The 19,750-nt window shown below is 47.6% G+C and overlaps 2 protein-coding genes across 3 annotated transcripts in view; one reads left to right on the forward strand and one right to left on the reverse strand.

The window, feature by feature from the left end:
• Window positions 1-19,750, reverse strand: part of spop (speckle-type POZ protein) — a 113,981-nt gene that overhangs the window by 43,400 nt on the left and 50,831 nt on the right. For both annotated transcript variants that reach the window (XM_045719452.1, NM_001140403.1), the window contains 4 exon segments: window positions 15,080-15,350; window positions 14,551-14,672; window positions 14,195-14,346; window positions 7,636-7,763 (listed from right to left, as the gene is read on the reverse strand). In XM_045719452.1, coding sequence (XP_045575408.1) covers window positions 7,636-7,763; window positions 14,195-14,346; window positions 14,551-14,672; window positions 15,080-15,157 — 480 coding nt within the window. In that variant the 5' untranslated portion in view covers window positions 15,158-15,350.
• LOC123743534 (extensin-like) lies at window positions 17,191-18,262 on the forward strand. Its single transcript, XM_045721289.1, has 2 exons — window positions 17,191-17,220; window positions 17,417-18,262. The coding sequence occupies exons 1-2, from the start codon at window positions 17,191-17,193 to the stop codon at window positions 18,260-18,262; spliced, it is 876 nt and encodes a 291-aa protein (XP_045577245.1).

Below are 19,750 nucleotides of genomic sequence, written 5' to 3' on the forward strand. Positions count from 1 at the left end.
TTAGTGAGGTCGGGCACTGATGTTGGGTGATTAGGCCTGGCACCCTGTCGGCGTTCCAATTCATCCCAAAGGTGTTTGTTGAGGTTGAGGTCTGGTTGTAAGAAACTCAAACTCATAGTGTATTTATAGAACGCTTGTGGATTTAAATTAAGAAGCTAAGTGGAAACATTGTTGTCATCAACATCGTTGCATGTGCTGCATTGATCATGCAGACTGAACACAAGTGTCTTGTGGTCAAGCAACAACAAATGAGCTCCTTGAGTGGGACAGAGCAGGGCTAGGTCTGTGAGGAAATGGACATTACACATGGCATATTACAAACCAAACATTCAAATACCGTTATAGAAGTGAAAGTAAAAACCTAAACCGGTCCGTGCATCAATGCTGGTATATAGTAAAATACAGTGTACCGCCCAGCCAAATCCACATGGGTTTCCTCATGAATGGAGCTGGTGTAATTACCAGAGATTTACAGAAGAGAGGGGCAGCCACCTAGGACTATAACCAACCAGCAGCCTAACACCACTGGGGAGGGCTGTGTAGGAAGAACTCTCTATGCCAAGCCTCTCTCACATACACAGGCACTTGTGCATGCACACACAGTACACGCAGTCACACACACAGTACACGCAGTCACACACACAGTACACGCAGTCACACCTCACCCCACAGCTCTGTAGTAGCTGCTATGCCCCTCCTACTCCTCTGTCAATAGGCCCAGTATGGAAGCACTTTAAACAGACTTGCACATCGCTCCTCTCTCTCTCGTAACAAACAGGGGGAAACTTCCAGACATGGATTCCATCACCATACACGCAGTGTTAATTAGGTTTGCTTTAAACAGCCACCACCATGCTTTTTAAACATTATGGGTGCATGCATGACAACGAGAACATTAACATATCCAGGAAGTTCACCTCTACTCTGTTCCCCGAACCAACAGGGGGGGGGCGACACAGAGACAGAGAGAGAAAGAGAGAGAGATGGTTAACCTCTACTCTGTTCCCCGAACCAACAGGGGGGGCGACACAGAGACAGAGAGAGAAAGAGAGAGAGATGGTTAACCTCTACTCTGTTCCCCGAACCAACAGGGGGGCGACACAGAGACAGAGAGAGAAAGAGAGAGAGAGAGAGAGAGAGATGGTTAACCTCTACTCTGTTCCCCGAACCAACAGGGGGGCGACACAGAGACAGAGAGAGAAAGAGAGAGAGATGGTTAACCTCTACTCTGTTCCCCGAACCAACAGGGGGGCGACACAGAGACAGAGAGAGAGAGAGATGGTTAACCTCTACTCTGTTCCCCGAACCAACAGGGGGGCGACACAGAGACAGAGAGAGAGAGAGATGGTTAACCTCTACTCTGTTCCCCGAACCAACAGGGGGGCGACACAGAGACAGAGAGAGAAAGAGAGAGAGATGGTTAACCTCTACTCTGTTCCCCGAACCAACAGGGGGGCGACACAGAGACAGAGAGAGAAAGAGAGAGAGATGGTTAACCTCTACTCTGTTCCCCGAACCAACAGGGGGGCGACACAGAGACAGAGAGAGAGAGAGAGAGAGAGAGAGAGAGATGGTTAACCTCTACTCTGTTCCCCGAACCAACAGGGGGGCGACACAGAGACAAGAGAGAGAGAGAGAGAGAGAGAGAGAGAGAGAGAGAGAGAGAGAGAGAGAGATGGTTAACCTCTACTCTGTTCCCCGAACCAACAGGGGGGCGACACAGAGACAGAGAGAGAGAGAGAGAGAGAGAGAGAGAGAGAGAGAGAGAGAGATGGTTAACCTCTACTCTGTTCCCCGAACCAACAGGGGGGCGACACAGAGACAGAGAGAGAGAGAGAGAGAGAGAGAGAGAGAGAGAGAGAGAGAGAGAGAGAGAGAGAGAGAGAGAGAGAGAGAGAGAGAGAGAGAGATGGTTAACCTCTACTCTGTTCCCCGAACCAACAGGGGGGCGACACAGAGACAGAGAGAGAGAGAGAGAGAGAGAGAGAGAGAGAGAGAGAGAGAGAGAGAGAGAGAGAGAGAGAGAGAGAGAGAGAGAGAGAGAGAGAGATGGAGAGATGGAGAGATGGAGAGATGGAGAGATGGAGAGATGGAGAGATGGAGAGATGGTTGACCTCTGTTACCCCCTCTGTTACAGCCTAGTAATAACAGGGGATATAATCTAGCCCAACACTATGGCATCTGAACTGAGCCCTACTGACAAACTGACAGAATAAGAATCAGCACAGAGCTTTTTGGTCTTAATTTAAGGTTAGCAGTGTGGTTAGGGTTAGCGAAGAGAAATTGCAGAAATAGACAGGGTTTATGACTTTGTGGCAAATAGTGATGACCCATGAGGTTTTCCTGGTCAGGTCACATGGTAAGGACAGACTCCTGGCCCTATGTGTAGCTGTGTGTGTGTGTCCCCTATAAACTATAAACGGGTTAGCTGTGTGTGTGTCCCCTATAAACGGGTTAGCTGTGTGTGTGTCCCCTATAAACGGATTAGCTGTGTGTGTGTGTGTGTGTGTGTGTGTGTGTGTGTGTGTGTGTGTGTGTGTGTGTGTCCTATAAACGGGTTAGCTGTGTGTGTGTGTCCTATAAAACGGGTTAGCTGTGTGTGTGTGTGTGTGTGTGTGTGTGTGTGTGTGTGTGTGTGTGTGTGTGTGTGTGTCCTATAAACGGGTTAGCTGTGTGTGTGTGTCCTATAAAACGGGTTAGCTGTGTGTGTGTGTCCTATAAACGGGTTAGCTGTGTGTGTGTGTCCTATAAAACGGGTTAGCTGTGTGTGTGTGTGTGTGTCCTATAAACAGGTTAGCTGTGTGTGTGTGTGTGTCCTATAAACGGGTTAGCTGTGTGTGTGTGTGTCCTATAAACAGGTTAGCTGTGTGTGTGTGTCCTATAAAACGGGTTAGCTGTGTGTGTGTCCTATAAACGGGTTAGCTGTGTGTGTGTGTCCTATAAACGGGGTTAGCTGTGTGTGTGTGTCCTATAAAACGGGTTAGCTGTGTGTGTGTCCTATAAAAGGGTTAGCTGTGTGTGTGTGTGTCCTATAAAACGGGTTAGCTGTGTGTGTGTGTCCTATAAAACGGGTTAGCTGTGTGTGTGTCCTATAAAACGGGTTAGCTGTGTGTGTGTGTCCTATAAACGGGTTAGCTGTGTGTGTGTGTCCTATAAAACGGGTTAGCTGTGTGTGTGTGTGTGTGTGTGTGTGTGTGTGTGTGTCCTATAAACGGGTGAGCTGTGTGTGTGTGTCCTATAAAACGGGTTAGCTGTGTGTGTGTGTGTGTGTGTGTCCTATAAACAGGTTAGCTGTGTGTGTGTGTCCTATAAAACGGGTTAGCTGTGTGTGTCCTATAAAACGGGTTAGCTGTGTGTGTGTGTCCTATAAAACGGGTTAGCTGTGTGTGTCTCCTATAAACGGGTTAGCTGTGTGTGTGTGTGTCCTATAAAACGGGTTAGCTGTGTGTGTGTGTCCTATAAAACGGGTTAGCTGTGTGTGTGTGTCCTATAAAACGGGTTAGCTGTGTGTGTGTGTGTCCTATAAACAGGTTAGCTGTGTGTGTGTGTGTGTCCTATAAACGGGTTAGCTGTGTGTGTGTGTGTGTGTGTGTGTCCTATAAATGGGTTAGCTGTGTGTGTGTGTGTCCTATAAACGGGTTAGCTGTGTGTGTGTGTGTGTGTCCTATAAAACGGGTTAGCTGTGTGTGTGTGTGTCCTATAAAACGGGTTAGCTGTGTGTGTGTGTGTGTGTCCTATAAACGGGTTAGCTGTGTGTGTGTGTCCTATAAACGGGTTAGCTGTGTGTGTGTGTGTCCTATAAACAGGTTAGCTGTGTGTGTGTGTGTCCTATAAAACGGGTTAGCTGTGTGTGTGTGTCCTATAAACAGGTTAGCTGTGTGTGTGTGTGTCCTATAAAACGGGTTAGCTGTGTGTGTGTGTCCTATAAACGGGTTAGCTGTGTGTGTGTGTCCTATAAACAGGTTAGCTGTGTGTGTGTGTCCTATAAACAGGTTAGCTGTGTGTGTGTGTGTGTGTGTGTGTCCTATAAACAGGTTAGCTGTGTGTGTGTGTCCTATAAACGGGTTAGCTGTGTGTGTGTGTCCTATAAACAGGTTAGCTGTGTGTGTGTGTGTGTGTGTCCTATAAACGGGTTAGCTGTGTGTGTGTGTCCTATAAACGGGTTAGCTGTGTGTGTGTCCTATAAACAGGTTAGCTGTGTGTGTGTGTCCTATAAACAGGTTAGCTGTGTGTGTGTGTGTGTGTCCTATAAAACGGGTTAGCTGTGTGTGTGTGTGTGTGTGTGTCCTATAAACAGGTTAGCTGTGTGTGTGTCCTATAAAACGGGTTAGCTGTGTGTGTGTGTGTGTGTGTGTGTGTCCTATAAACGGGTTAGCTGTGTGTGTGTGTGTGTGTCCTATAAACAGGTTAGCTGTGTGTGTGTGTCCTATAAACAGGTTAGCTGTGTGTGTGTGTGTGTGTGTGTGTGTGTGTCCTATAAACGGGGTTAGCTGTGTGTGTGTGTCCTATAAACGGGTTAGCTGTGTGTGTGTGTCCTATAAACAGGTTGGCTGTGTGTGTGTGTCCTATAAAACGGGTTAGCTGTGTGTGTGTCCTATAAACAGGTTGGCTGTGTGTGTGTGTCCTATAAACAGGTTAGCTGTGTGTGTGTGTCCTATAAAACGGGTTAGCTGTGTGTGTGTCCTATAAACAGGTTAGCTGTGTGTGTGTCCTATAAAACGGGTTAGCTGTGTGTGTGTGTCCTATAAACAGGTTGGCTGTGTGTGTGTGTGTGTGTCCTATAAAACGGGTTAGCTGTGTGTGTGTGTGTGTGTGTGTCCTATAAAACGGGTTAGCTGTGTGTGTGTGTCCTATAAAACGGGTTAGCTGTGTGTGTGTGTCCTATAAACGGGTTAGCTGTGTGTGTGTGTCCTATAAAACAGGTTAGCTGTGTGTGTGTGTCCTATAAAACGGGTTAGCTGTGTGTGTGTGTCCTATAAAACGGGTTAGCTGTGTGTGTGTCCTATAAACGGGTTAGCTGTGTGTGTGTCCTATAAACGGGTTAGCTGTGTGTGTGTGTGTGTCCTATAAAACGGGTTAGCTGTGTGTGTCCTATAAACGGGTTAGCTGTGTGTGTGTGTCCTATAAAACGGGTTAGCTGTGTGTGTGTGTCCTATAAACGGGTTAGCTGTGTGTCCTATAAAACGGGTTAGCTGTGTGTGTGTGTCCTATAAACGGGTTAGCTGTGTGTGTGTGTCCTATAAAACGGGTTAGCTGTGTGTGTGTGTCCTATAAACGGGTTAGCTGTGTGTGTGTGTCCTATAAAACGGGTTAGCTGTGTGTGTGTGTCCTATAAAACGGGTTAGCTGTGTGTGTGTGTCCTATAAACGGGTTAGCTGTGTGTGTGTGTGTGTGTGTGTGTGTGTGTGTGTGTGTCCTATAAACAGGTTAGCTGTGTGTGTGTGTCCTATAAACGGGTTAGCTGTGTGTGTGTGTCCTATAAACAGGTTAGCTGTGTGTGTGTGTGTGTGTGTCCTATAAACGGGTTAGCTGTGTGTGTGTGTCCTATAAACGGGTTAGCTGTGTGTGTGTCCTATAAACAGGTTAGCTGTGTGTGTGTGTCCTATAAACAGGTTAGCTGTGTGTGTGTGTGTGTGTGTGTGTGTGTGTGTGTGTGTGTGTGTGTGTGTGTGTGTGTGTGTCCTATAAAACGGGTTAGCTGTGTGTGTGTGTGTGTCCTATAAACAGGTTAGCTGTGTGTGTGTCCTATAAAACGGGTTAGCTGTGTGTGTGTGTGTGTGTGTGTGTGTCCTATAAACGGGTTAGCTGTGTGTGTGTGTGTCCTATAAACAGGTTAGCTGTGTGTGTGTGTCCTATAAACAGGTTAGCTGTGTGTGTGTGTGTGTGTGTGTGTCCTATAAACGGGTTAGCTGTGTGTGTGTGTCCTATAAACGGGTTAGCTGTGTGTGTGTGTGTGTGTGTGTGTGTGTGTGTGTGTGTGTGTGTGTGTGTGTGTGTCCTATAAACGGGGTTAGCTGTGTGTGTGTGTCCTATAAACGGGTTAGCTGTGTGTGTGTGTCCTATAAACAGGTTGGCTGTGTGTGTGTGTCCTATAAACAGGTTAGCTGTGTGTGTGTGTCCTATAAAACGGGTTAGCTGTGTGTGTGTCCTATAAACAGGTTGGCTGTGTGTGTGTGTCCTATAAACAGGTTAGCTGTGTGTGTGTCCTATAAAACGGGTTAGCTGTGTGTGTGTGTCCTATAAACAGGTTGGCTGTGTGTGTGTGTGTCCTATAAAACGGGTTAGCTGTGTGTGTGTGTGTCCTATAAAACGGGTTAGCTGTGTGTGTGTGTCCTATAAACGGGTTAGCTGTGTGTGTGTGTCCTATAAAACGGGTTAGCTGTGTGTGTGTGTCCTATAAAACGGGTTAGCTGTGTGTGTGTGTCCTATAAACGGGTTAGCTGTGTGTGTGTGTCCTATAAAACGGGTTAGCTGTGTGTGTGTGTCCTATAAACGGGTTAGCTGTGTGTGTGTGTCCTATAAAACGGGTTAGCTGTGTGTGTGTGTCCTATAAAACGTGTTAGCTGTGTGTGTGTGTCCTATAAACGGGTTAGCTGTGTGTGTGTGTGTCCTATAAACGGGGTTAGCTGTGTGTGTGTCCTATAAAACGTGTTAGCTGTGTGTGTGTCCTATAAAACGGGTTAGCTGTGTGTGTGTCCTATAAAACGGGTTAGCTGTGTGTGTCCTATAAAACGGGTTAGCTGTGTGCCACTTCAACGGGGCATAAGGCCGTGTGTTATGGTTGTGGATGGCCAGATTGTTAGCAACAACGACAAGAAACTTGGATGTGGTGAAGCGTAAGTGTCTCGTTTCAGCTCATTTGATCTTGATACCATGCCTTGTTTTGAAGTGTTTTGACAGATTTCACATCTATACTAACATGGCAAAACATTTGCCATCTAGCTAGTCAACCAACAACCGCAACAATGTATTTGAGAGACAAGTTCTCATTGTGCAACTTCATTTAGGTTTTCAATAAACATTGGGGACAAACTATTGTTTACATGTTATCAACAATTTTAGCCAACCCTGTCCGTTTTGCCCCGTAGTTGCGCACAAGTCGATGCTAAACAACCAACCCGTCTATAGAGATACATCTAACAGCCAACATTATAGGGCATTGGGCCCCACGAACAAGAACAGCTTCAACGTGCCTTAGCATAGATTCTACAAGTGTCTGGAACTCTATTGGAGGGATGCGACACCATTCTTCCCTGAGAAATTCCATCATTTGGTGTTTTGTTGATGGTGGTGGAAAACACCGTCTCAGGCACTGTTCCAGAATCTCCTATAAAGTGTTCAATTGGGTTGAGATCTGGTGACTGACACACACCCTTTAACCCCCTATGCTCCTTTGAGATCCTCTTTCAAAGTCACTGACATCTATTATTCTAGCCAAGGTAGCCAAAATAATGGACAACTGGGCTTTTTTATACATGACCCTAAGCGTGATGGGATGTTGATTGCTTAATTAACTCAGAAACCACATCTGTGTGGAAGCACCTGCTTTCAATATACTTTGTATCCCTCATTTACTTTAATTCCTTTATTTTGTCAGTTACCTGTATCTCTATGTTGTGTGAACTTGTGCCCTACCTCACAGAAGAGAGTGAGCTTGTCGTCAGGCAGCAGCCCATTGGCCTCGTCCAGCAGGAAGTCTCTCCTGATGAATTTCTTAAAGCCCCAGTCCTTCCCCTGGACAAACCGGTATGCCCTCTGGCTCTCTGTAAAAGGGAACAACACAGACAGTTAGTGCACTGTGTCTGTCATGACCATGAGAAAGGAGAAAGTGAGAGTGAGCACAGCCAGACAGGAGGTTGAATGAAGGAAGTGTCACCTGCAGGGGACTTTTAACACCTCATAAGAAAACGATGCCACACTCCACAGAGACATTTTTCATACACTCCCTCATCTCTGGCACACACACGATAAGCAGGGATCAAAGCATCCCATTATAAAGTGCTTATGGACTGCCAAGTATGTCTGCCTGAGAAGAGGCAGGGAGGGTTCTGTGCACTACAAACACACAAGAGAAATGCCTTCATGCGGTCCTTCACCAGGAATACGTACATACACTGGCGGCATCCAGAATAGCACCCTTATCCCTATATAGTGTACTACAAAAGTAGTGCACTACATAGGGAATAGGGTGCTATTTGGGACACACCCACTGAGGACATACTCAACGTACATAACACAATAACAAGAGTCAGAGACGCTGCTGTACCATAGTGGTTCTGATGGCCCAGTTGGTAAGACCGATGCTAACAACGCCAAGGTCATGGGTTCAAGTCCCTCAGGAATCACATACTACAAATATAAATGCACTCACGTTACTGTAAATGGCTTTGGACCAAAGAGTCTGCCAAGTCAGATCACAATGAATTCCCTGCCCAGACATTTTACTCCTCCAAGACCTTCTCAAAGATCTCCAATGAAACTTCACATAAAGATCCCTGGTCATGTATAGAATGCCATATAGGATGATCTCTGGGGTCTAGAGAACCACACACACCGGGCCGACGGCCCATCTGCCGTTCGTCTGCCGCTCTTTCGTCGTGGTGTGTTTTAGGGACCACCCACTGATGGACGTCTGGCTGCAGACGTTTTCACCCGATTCTACATGAAGAATCGGTTAGCAAATTACACCCAGAACTCTGTGCAGGGGTGCTGAGTACCATCGGCCAGCAAACGCTACTGGTGTCCAAGCCTTAAGAGATCTCCTGCCATATCCAAGTGGGAGACATTCAGATGGGGTAACAGCTCTGCTGAAAGCTCTATGTGAAATTCACCAGCAGCGGAATGATGCAGTGGTGGGTACAGTAGTCAACCAGGCAGGCAGGGGCTGCGTTCCAAATGGCACCCTATTCCCTTTATAGTGCACTACATTGACCAGAGCCCTATGGGCTATATGGAATATGTTGTCATTTGGGATGCATGCAGGCAGTGGTAGAGCGCATATCCCTCTAATCCCTCCTCTAGAGACGGGCTACAAACAGGCCCTGACAGCCACCCTCTCAGACTGACAGAAATCCAAACACTCCAAAGGCTCTTTTCTCTCCTCTTTTCCCTACTTTATTCATCGTCACTCTCCTCTTTTCCTCTCTGCATAATAGGAACTGATGTCAGAAGACTTTCATTTAAAGGCTTTGCGTCAGTCTCTCTCTCATCTTAAACCTGTGTTGTTGAAAGCCACGTCAAACTTTTATGGACTTGACATGCCAAGGAGTGTATGGTTGGATACACAAACACACAGAGCAAAAGCACTGCATCTTTGTCTTATCCTCATCTGCCTGTTTGTCTCAAATCTTTCGGTCTGCCTTTTCTCCATTTCCTTTCTTCTCCGTCCATTCCGATACGTGAGAGAGACTGAGGCATGGTCCCCTGGCCAGCAGCTCCTCTCCCTGTGTGGTGGAGGGATTGTTCTGTGTGTTATCAGGGTATATGACAGAAGACCAGCAGCTCCTCTCCCTGTGTGGTGGAGGGATTGTTCTGTGTGTTATCAGGGTATATGACAGAAGACCAGCAGCTCCTCTCCCTGTGTGGTGGAGGGATTGTTCTGTGTGTTATCAGGGTATATGACAGAAGACCAGCAGCTCCTCTCCCTGTGTGGTGGAGGGATTGTTCTGTGTGTTATCAGGGTATGTGGAAGAAGACCAGCAGCCTGTGACAACTTCCTACTGGGCTGGGTCTCAGCCTAAGTGAGGTGTGAGGACGGTGGGAGAAGGGAGGGACGGAACGGGAGCACAGAGAACAGGTGAGAGGAGTCCAACGGCAAGAAGAGGGAAAGAGGTGAGATTTCTCCTCTACTGCTCAGTCCCTGCTCACTCTCCACACTAAGGTACATGTCTGTGTGCACGTGTGCGTGCGCCTGTGCGTTTGTGTGTTTGAGTGTATGCGTGTGTGTATTAAGCTGAGCTCAGCTGACCCTGCTGCCTCCACTGGGTCTCCTGAGCAGGACCAGAACCTCAGACTGCCATGGGATCAACCTCAGGTCAGACTGCATGTGGTCACGGTCGGGTCACAGCAGGCTGGGCCACCGGGTCAGGAGGGGAGGAACACACCAGGAATAACAAATAGGAGAGGAGGAGGAGGAGTGAGAAGACCAGCGATGAAAGCCTGTCACTCAAACAGTGGATAGAAGACTGTCACTCAAACAGTGCAGGCACAGAGGTGGCATGCGAGGTGAGATATGTAGATAGATGGAGTGAGACAGAGATAAGGGAAAAAAATAGGAAAGAGAGAGACAGAGACAGAGTTTCAGAGAGGAGAAGGGAAAGATAGCGTCAGAGCGAGCCAGAGAGAGGAGAGCCAGGGTGTTTTAGAGAGCATAGCATACATATTCAGGCTGTGGCTCAGGGGCCTGGTTGGCACACACAGTGAGAAGGTCACCCAGAAGACTGGCTGGCAAACATCACACACTCCGGGCCAACAGAGGAGCACTACTCAATAGTGTGGGTCACACTAAGAGTGTGTGTGTGCGGGCATGACAGAGAAAGTGTAATGTACAGTATGTACATCAGTTCAAAACAACTCTAATCCCTCCATCCCTCTGATCATCTGTTCTCTGGAAGGAGGTTTAGAGAATCCCAAAAAGGGCCTGGAGCGTTTCCCCATTACACAATCAAACACTCACACACCTAGACCGTCACACACAGACACACACTTCAACCCCATCCTCCCAACCACTACTGCCTACACTTCTTCCCTCCACTTCAACTGCTGCCCTTTAGTCTAAATCCCATTCATTAAATACAGTACACAACACATACAGTCCCATGTCTAACAGCATGATAGACAACGCTTCAGTATGTGTAATGGAGTACCTGCATTTGCATCAACCCCCACACACCTACATAGGCTGACATATAACCTGGAAGGCAGGCACACAAGCGCGCTCACACACACACACAAATCCAACAAATACACAAACGAGCACACACACACACACACACACACACACACACACACACACACACACACACACACACACACACACACACACACACACACACACACACACACACACCATTTCCGAAGAAAATCGAACCTCTTTTGAATAATGAGCTCTATAAGCAAGTGTCAGCACAAACATGTGTAACGCCGTTCCTTCTAGCCGTGTGGATATGTGATTATGTAAAGACTGTCCAATGACTCTTCCCACAACACAACCACACTGAATGCCTGACCGCCCCCCCATCAGTTACCGCGGGCAACCAGCTCTGACAACCACAGACAAGCATTCAGACAGAGGTTTCAATCAGCCAGGAGACACTAACCACAACACCACAAACACTGTACTGGCAAATGAGATGGTTCTTTTCAAATATACAGTGTATGAAGACCTGTGTACACAGCAAATGAACCTGAACTTGAGCCTGTGACTAAACACACTGGAGACATAACCTCTCCTTAGCACTTAGTACCTAAACAGCACTACAGAGCCCAGTGTCTGAGAGGAACCCTCAGCTCTGGGCCATTTAAATAAACCCTAGCCACCACCACCATATAGCAGGAGACTTCCTCTCTCTCTGTGTTCTCAGAGCTGTCAGTGCAGCAGTGTGTCTGCCAGCAGGCTGCTTTATCTGGCACAGGAGAGGAGGGGGGGGGGGTGCCAAGACACACGTTACAAACCGTTCCTCCACAATCCCACAGGAGAGCCAGCTAGCTAGCGACTAAGCCAGGGAGAGAAATGATGTGGCGGAGAAGAGAGGATGTTCGGGGGAGAGAGAGAGGTGGGGGGGTTGCCAGTCGAGCCCAAATCTATCTCCATTAGCAGGCAGTAACACCATCAGAGACCAACAGAGGAGACCAACATACATTACTGATTGAGGCTCTCTATTCAGGTGGGGGTGGCTGAACAGTATGAGGTTAAAGGTTAGATCCACTTGAAACAGTTCATGTTTAAGGCAGCAAATGATATATGCAGCATCTTTACATTACTCACAATAATCTTTAACCATATTTCTAACCACCTATATATCTGTTTATTTAGCTATGTATCACAGCAATCTGTACTTGGTCTTAATATCCATTTCAGTGGCGTGTGTGGCCCTGTGAGACTGTGTGGAGAGCCCCGGCAGTGACATGCCACATAAACAGTCCTCACACTCTGAGCCACAGCCTTCTTAATTAAGGCACTTAGTTTTTATTTGGCCTGGGTTCTCTTCAGGAGGCATGGATTTAATTGGATTCTAAATGATCCAGAACAGATAGAGCTATCTTTACTGCCATATTCTCAGACGGAGCGCTCGCTGAAGCCCCTTGTCACGAACACGGCGTCTGCGGGTAATTTTCTCCAGTGTCAAGGCGAGCAGAGAGCTGAGGGCAAGATGGGGAGGGGGTCTACCAAAGAACACAATTTACAGCAAACCCCCCAGAGACACAAAGAGGAGAACAGAAGACCTTTTCTCAACATTCTCCATCTTTAATCTCTTTCAGTGGTCATGTGGAGAGGCAGATTCAGGTGAGCTGACCGAGTGAAGGAATGAAACGACTCTAGGTGGTGTTTGCTACCCACTCTGCAGGCTACTGCTGTCCCCCTTAGAGTGGTGCAGCGAAATGGGCACAGCCAACTATGCATTAACTGTACCTTAAAAGCTTCAAGTTAGCTTGATGCACAATTAGAGTACGCGGCCCAGGGTGTGTTTCATAACAGTAGTGTTTGTGAACGTGTTGTTGTTGGAGTGAAAAAGCACTGCCACAAAGAAGATGGAGTGTGTAGAACAGAGAGAATGAAAGTGTGTGAGGGAGGGAGGGGTTGAGTTCACGCGGTAGACGTTTCTCAGCAGGAAAACCATTTCAATTTCTACACGACCTGCACTGCGGGGGGTTGTAAACAGTCTTGCTGCATACACCTCTGATACAAACATTCCTCCTCTGCCCTTCTCCTCACCTCCTCCCATACTTCCTGTGCTCGACGGGGTGCCGGAGGAGAGACAACCAACCAGGTAGAGAGCCTGATAACCAGGAAGCGGTCACATCTGGCCCACTCTAATTCAATGCCACACAAGTTTGCTTTTCCTCCCCATAACATAACCTAATTAAAAAGAATAGGCATTGGAAGAAACACGTTTCCTTTCCAATTCATCAGCCAGAGAAGAGGCAGAAGACAAAAATTGCTCCATGCTACTTTGAATTAAATATGCAGGGAGGACGAATCCCACCTGCAGTGATTACACACACCCATACGGCTATCAACACCTCAGCCCGCACACTGAATTAGACACACTTTGGCTCCCTCACCCCCTCGTATGCACACACTTACTTAGTAAACCTCAGAGACACCGGTAATACATCTGTGAAACTTCCTAACCTTGTTCCTATTAGTCAACATGGCTTCCATTTTCTACTGCCAAGCTACAGGTTTCAACATGGCTTCCATTTTCTACTGCCAAGCTACAGGTTTCAACATGGCTTCCATTTTCTACTGCCAAGCTACAGGTTTCAACATGGCTTCCATTTTCTACTGCCAAGCTACAGGTTTCAACATGGCTTCCATTTTCTACTGCCAAGCTACAGGTTTCAACATGGCTTCCATTTTCTACTGCCAAGCTACAGGTTTCAACATGGCTTCCATTTTCTACTGCCAAGCTACAGGTTTCAACATGGCTTCCATTTTCTACTGCCAAGCTACAGGTTTCAACATGGCTTCCATTTTCTACTGCCAAGCTACAGGTTTCAACATGGCTTCCATTTTCTACTGCCAAGCTACAGGTTTCAACATGGCTTCCATTTTCTACTGCCAAGCTACAGGTTTCAACATGGCTTCCATTTTCTACTGCCAAGCTACAGGTTTGAGTAGTAGTAGTTCTGTATCACATTACCTCTCACACACCAGCATAATATCAAGCCAGGTACACAATGGGATTACAATGGCAGGGCACCACTGACCCTATAGAGAGGATGGGTTGTTGGGGATAGATATTTCCCAAGCAAAAAAATGATTCACATTCAAGAAAACATTAAAAAGTACTTCTACTAAGATTGACCATATGACTGGACAGATACTGACACCTGAACTGACTATTTTAAATGTCCGTAATGTCTACTTGTTAATGTTATTTAAATGCATGTGTCGGACCCAGGAAGACTAGCTGTTGTCATGGCATTAGCTAACGGGGATCCAAATCAACTCAAATCAAGTGTGACTTACCCATAGCCTTAGTCTCCTCTCCCTTGGCATTGAGGATGGAGAACTTGAACTTGGCACGCACCTCGCTCTTGGGACAGCTGACCAGGAGCAGGTAGAGGGACAGGTAGTCTTTACTCTCCTCGTCCAGGCCTTTAGGGTTTACACGTAAACACCTGGACACAGAGGGAGGGATCAGCATCAGTCATACAGAGACAAGGTCAGTCAACTACGCTCAGTAACTGTCCAACAGAATAGAGACCAAACCCTGTCCAACAGACTTAGGAGTCTAAATCAGATCAATCATGGACAAGCTATTGGTCCTGTAGTCCCTTATGGCTTATTTTTTGCGTCCAATTCTTGGCCCCGCCTCCACTCACCATTTAAGCTTGTCATTGGCTCCCGAAGAGAAGGTGGAGCTCTTGATGACCTCGCCCATCTCCTCGCGACAGAAGCTGAAGTTGTTGATGGTCCACATGTAAGAGAACTTCACCACTTTAATCTAACAGAGGTAGGGACACACACACACACACACACACACGGCAGGAATCAGACATGATGACTTTAATTTATTTATCTATTCCATACAGGTAGCTAAGTGGCTGGTTGGTCAGCCTGGACTTCAAAACCACACATCAAACCTGCCTTTCATCTCAATAAACACTGACAACAAACAGGGGGAGAAGAAAGGATATTAAAAAGCTGCAACAAAAAATGATTTTGCAAGGACAGAGAGATGAAAAATATATCAAAATAAAAAAATAAAAAAATACATCCCTCTTCTTTAAACAGGCTGTTATCAAAAACACCAGCACTGGCAGTCCTGACTGACTGACAGACAGGTGTAAGTACTGTACATAGAAAAACAGATACATGTACACACACACACACACCAATCCCCACACTTACCTGAGTGTAACACCAGCTCTCAGCCACAGGGCCGCTGGACATGTCCGCGGGGGGAGGGGGACTCGGGACTCTTGACATCGCCAGCGTTGAGGCAGGGGGGGGCCTGAGTGGAGCCTGAGCACCAGCCAGGAGGGGGGCAGAGTGGAGGGGTGGCTGAGCCCAACAAAACACCACTGAATGGGCTAAGTATTCAACCAGACCACCATACACAGCACCAGGGTCCAGCCAAGGATAACGTCTGGGGAATGTCCAGGGAACCCACAGCAACACCCTACAACCAGAGAGAGCAGCATTATCATAGGTGTTATAGTCAGTGCGTGTGTGTTAAAAGGCTAATTGTAATTGAGCGGTATTGCTCAGTAAGTAGGAAAAAACAGCTCTGAATTCATTTGTTTTCAAAGGGCCTGCGCATTCAAAGCAGAGAGGCTGTGCACGCTGCTCGCTCGGCTTCAGTGAGAAAAGCCCTCGTTTATCTGTCGTGGTTCTGCCTTTCTTTTGCTTTGAGCGGAGCGGAGTGCCAGCCGATCTGTGGCTGAGAGTGAAGAGCAAGGCTTAAGACTATCATCCCACGCCTGCCTGCCAATCTCCACTCACTCAAGTAGCCTACACAAGGTCATATAGAACTTTCAAAGAGCACATTGACTTGGAAAAGTCATAGCCTATTACAAAATGTGCAAACTTCTATCAATATGTGTTTGCACAAGTTATTCACTCTGTTTTTCAAGGTACATGTGTGAATACGGCCACAATAGAAAAACAGCATTGACTTCAGTTGAACCATAGATTTACAATCTATGAGAGAGAACTGTGACTTTAACCAATTACTTCTCTTCAATATCACCTTCACAGAACCACAGATGACCCCTGGGAATAGAACAAGAATGTGTTCTTAATTGGCTTGTCTGGTTAAATAAAATCAACAAATGATCATGTTTTGTTCTCCTTTCCTCCCTCTCTCTCCCCCTGGCTCCTTTCCCCCCTCTCCTTCCTCTATTTTCTCACTCATCCTGCACATGTCAAATTGAAGCTATCACAGGGTCTCAGGGCAAAGTCTCATCTCTTCTCTCGTTCTCGCCCTTTTCTCAGTCAACCTGCAAGTCCCCCTGTCTCGTAGCCAGACAATCCCTTCGCTTTGCTTCTTAATTAGTGGCTGATTGAAAGGGAAGTTCAGGACCTAGAGAACTTCCTAGAATCTGTGTGTGAGAGTGAGAGGGAAGGAAAGGGCCCTCCTCCTCTGCCTGACAGAGTGGAGACGGGTGAGACGACACACAGACCTCCACGGACGCAGACAGGACTTAATGAATGTTTAGAGAGAACTTTCAGTTGGATCTGATCTTCTGTTTCTTATTTTGTTCTATTTGCATCTGATGAAAAACACTGGTGGCATTTTCACTCAGTAAAACAATACAATATTAATCAAAAGACGGAGAACAAGGCAGCACTGATTTGCAATTTAAATTACCTGAGACTTCCTAACAATGAATTGAGTTCTGTGTGAACTAGTGTGTGTTCATGGGTGTAACAAATATGTAGCTTAAGTGCACAAATGCAAACTGCTGTGTAGAGGAATGTGTGCGTTGTATGGGTGCAATAAATGTGTGCCCCCGTATGTTTCCTTAAGCTGTGTGTTTTCTCATGTCTCTGTATAGGCTACTGTCTCCCAACGTGTGTGCTGCCAACAGCTATCACGAGGGAACCACTAAGAAAACATGACAATACTGGCATCATCGCTAACAACTTCACAGCTTTTCTAAATGATGACACTTAACCAGAATAAAGCTGGGGATTGATTTGTCTTTTCAGGACAATCATCAGGAGCAGAGAAGCAGAAAAATGACAGTAACAACTCAGAGATAGTGGGGGGTGGGGTGTGTGGTAGTGTGTGTGTGGTAATCCTTGTACTCCCGCACTTCAAAATCTTAAGACGGTTCATTCATCATGGTGATTCAGCTGGTGACAGTCAGCACCAATGGACAGAAGGACTAACAGGTAAGAACACACACGGCAGGGGAAATAAATATCATCACAGCACTACGTCAGAGAGCGTTAAGAGGGTTGTGTGGATTGTGTGCTCCCCTGAAAACAATCACTAGACAAAGTATGAGGTAAGGATGGCAGCGGTGTGTAACAGACAGTGTGTGGTGAGTGTTTCTCGGGTTGTGTACATGTGTACATGCGTGATTGCCTACCGCCCACATCTCATTTCCATATCCCATCCTAGTCTGCTGCTGTGGGGACCGACAGGATGAGGGAGAAAGGAGACCTGGAGCACATTTATATTAATTACATAGACAGGCCTCTCTCACTGTGCCAGTCCATATCTCCCTCCCACCGCAGCCTTCACCTCCCACCCACCGCAGCCTTCACCTCCCTCCCACCGCAGCCTTCACCTCCCACCCACCGCAGCCTTCACCTCCCACCCACCGCAGCCTTCACCTCCCTCCCACCGCAGCCTTCACCTCCCTCCCACCGCAGCCTTCACCTCCCACCCACCGCAGCCTTCACCTCCCACCCACCGCAGCCTTCACCTCCCACCCACCGCAGCCTTCACCTCCCACCCACCGCAGCCTTCACCTCCCTCCCACCGCAGCCTTCACCTCCCTCCCACCGCAGCCTTCACCTCCCACCCACCGCAGCCTTCACCTCCCACCCACCGCAGCCTTCACCTCCCACCCACCGCAGCCTTCACCTCCCTCCCACCGCAGCCTTCACCTCCCTCCCACCGCAGCCTTCACCTCCCACCCACCGCAGCCTTCACCTCCCTCCCACCGCAGCCTTCACCTCCCACCCACCGCAGCCTTCACCTCACACCCACCGCAGCCTTCACCTCCCTCCCACCGCAGCCTTCACCTCCCTCCCACCGCAGCCTTCACCTCCCTCCCACCGCAGCCTTCACCTCCCTCCCACCGCAGCCTTCACCTCCCACCCACCGCAGCCTTCACCTCCCACCCACCGCAGCCTTCACCTCCCACCCACCGCAGCCTTCACCTCCCACCCACCGCAGCCTTCACCTCCCTCCCACCGCAGCCTTCACCTCCCACCCACCGCAGCCTTCACCTCCCTCCCACCGCAGCCTTCACCTCCCTCCCACCGCAGCCTTCACCTCCCTCCCACCGCAGCCTTCACCTCACACCCACCGCAGCCTTCACCTCACACCCACCGCAGCCTTCACCTCACCACTAAGAGGTGCGTGCATTACTCAAACATTGACATATGAACAAACAGTTCCCAGGAAACCAAGGGTCTGAATGATGTCATGTCCTCTCCATCCCTCCCATTAGAAACAGAAGATAGGGGTGCAGAGGAGGATGTTAAAAAATATATATATATTATTATTTAACCAGGCAGGCCAGTTGAGAACAAGTTCTCATTTACAACTGCGACCTGGCCAAGATAAAGAAAAGCAATGAGACACAAACACCGTTACACATGAAATAAACAAACAGTCAATAATACAATAGAAAAATCTATATGCATTGTGTGCAAATGAGGTAGGATAAGGGAGCTAAGGCAATAAATAGGACATAGTTGTGAAATAATTACAATATAGCAATTAAACACTGGAGTGATAGATGTGCAGAAGATGAGTGTGCAAGTAGAGATACTGGGGTGCAAATGAGCAAAATAAATAACAGTATGGGGATGAGGTAGTTGGATGGGCTATTTACAGATTGGCTATGTACAGGTGCAGTGATTTGTGAGCTGCTCTGACAGCTGGTGCTTAAAGTTAGTGAGGGAGATATGAGTCTCCAGCTTCAGTGATTTTTGCAGTTCGTTCCAGTCATTTGCAGCAGAGAACTGAAAGGAAAGGCAACCAAAGGAGGAATTGGCTTTGGGGATGACCAGTGAAATATACCTGCTGGAGCGTGTGGTATGGGTGGGTGCTGCCATGGTGACCAGTGAGCTGAGATAAGGCATGGCTTTACCTAGCAAATACTTATAGATGACCTGGAGCCAGTGGGTTTGGCAACGAATATGAAGCGAGTGCCAGCCAATGAGAGCATACAGGTCGTAGTGGATGGTAGTATATGGGGCTTTGATGACGAAACGGATGGCACTGTGACAGACTACATCCAATTTGCTGAGTAGAGTGTTGGAGGCTATTTTGTAAATTACATCGCCGAAGTCAAGGATCGGTAGGATAGCCAGTTTTACGAGGGTAAGCTCGGCAGCATGAGTGAAATAGGAATCCGATTCTAGATTTAATTTTGGATTGGAGATGCTTAATATGAGTCTGGAAGGAGAGTTTACAGTCTAACCAGACACCTAGGTATTTGTAGTTGTCCACATATTCTAAGTCAGAGCCGACAAGAGTAGTGATGCTGGACGGGTGGGCAGCGATCGGTTGAAGAGCATGCATTTAGTTTTACTTGCATTTAAGATTAGTTTGAGGCCGCAGAAGGAGAGTTGTATGGCATTGAAGCTCATCTGGAGGTTAGTTAACACAGTGTCCAAAGAGGGGCCATAAGTACACAGAATGGTGTTGTCTGCGTAGAGGTGGATCAGAGAATCACCAGCAGCAAGAGCAACATCATTGATGTATACAGAGAAAAGAGTTGGCCCGAGGATTGAACCCTGCTGTGGCACCCCCAGAGACTGCCAGAGGTCCGGACAACAGGCCCTCCGATTTGACACAATGAACTCCATCTGAGAAGTAGTTGGTGAACCAGG

The sequence above is a fragment of the Salmo salar genome, chromosome ssa06, assembly GCF_905237065.1.
Source record: "Salmo salar chromosome ssa06, Ssal_v3.1, whole genome shotgun sequence".
Taxonomy (NCBI): domain Eukaryota; kingdom Metazoa; phylum Chordata; class Actinopteri; order Salmoniformes; family Salmonidae; genus Salmo; species Salmo salar.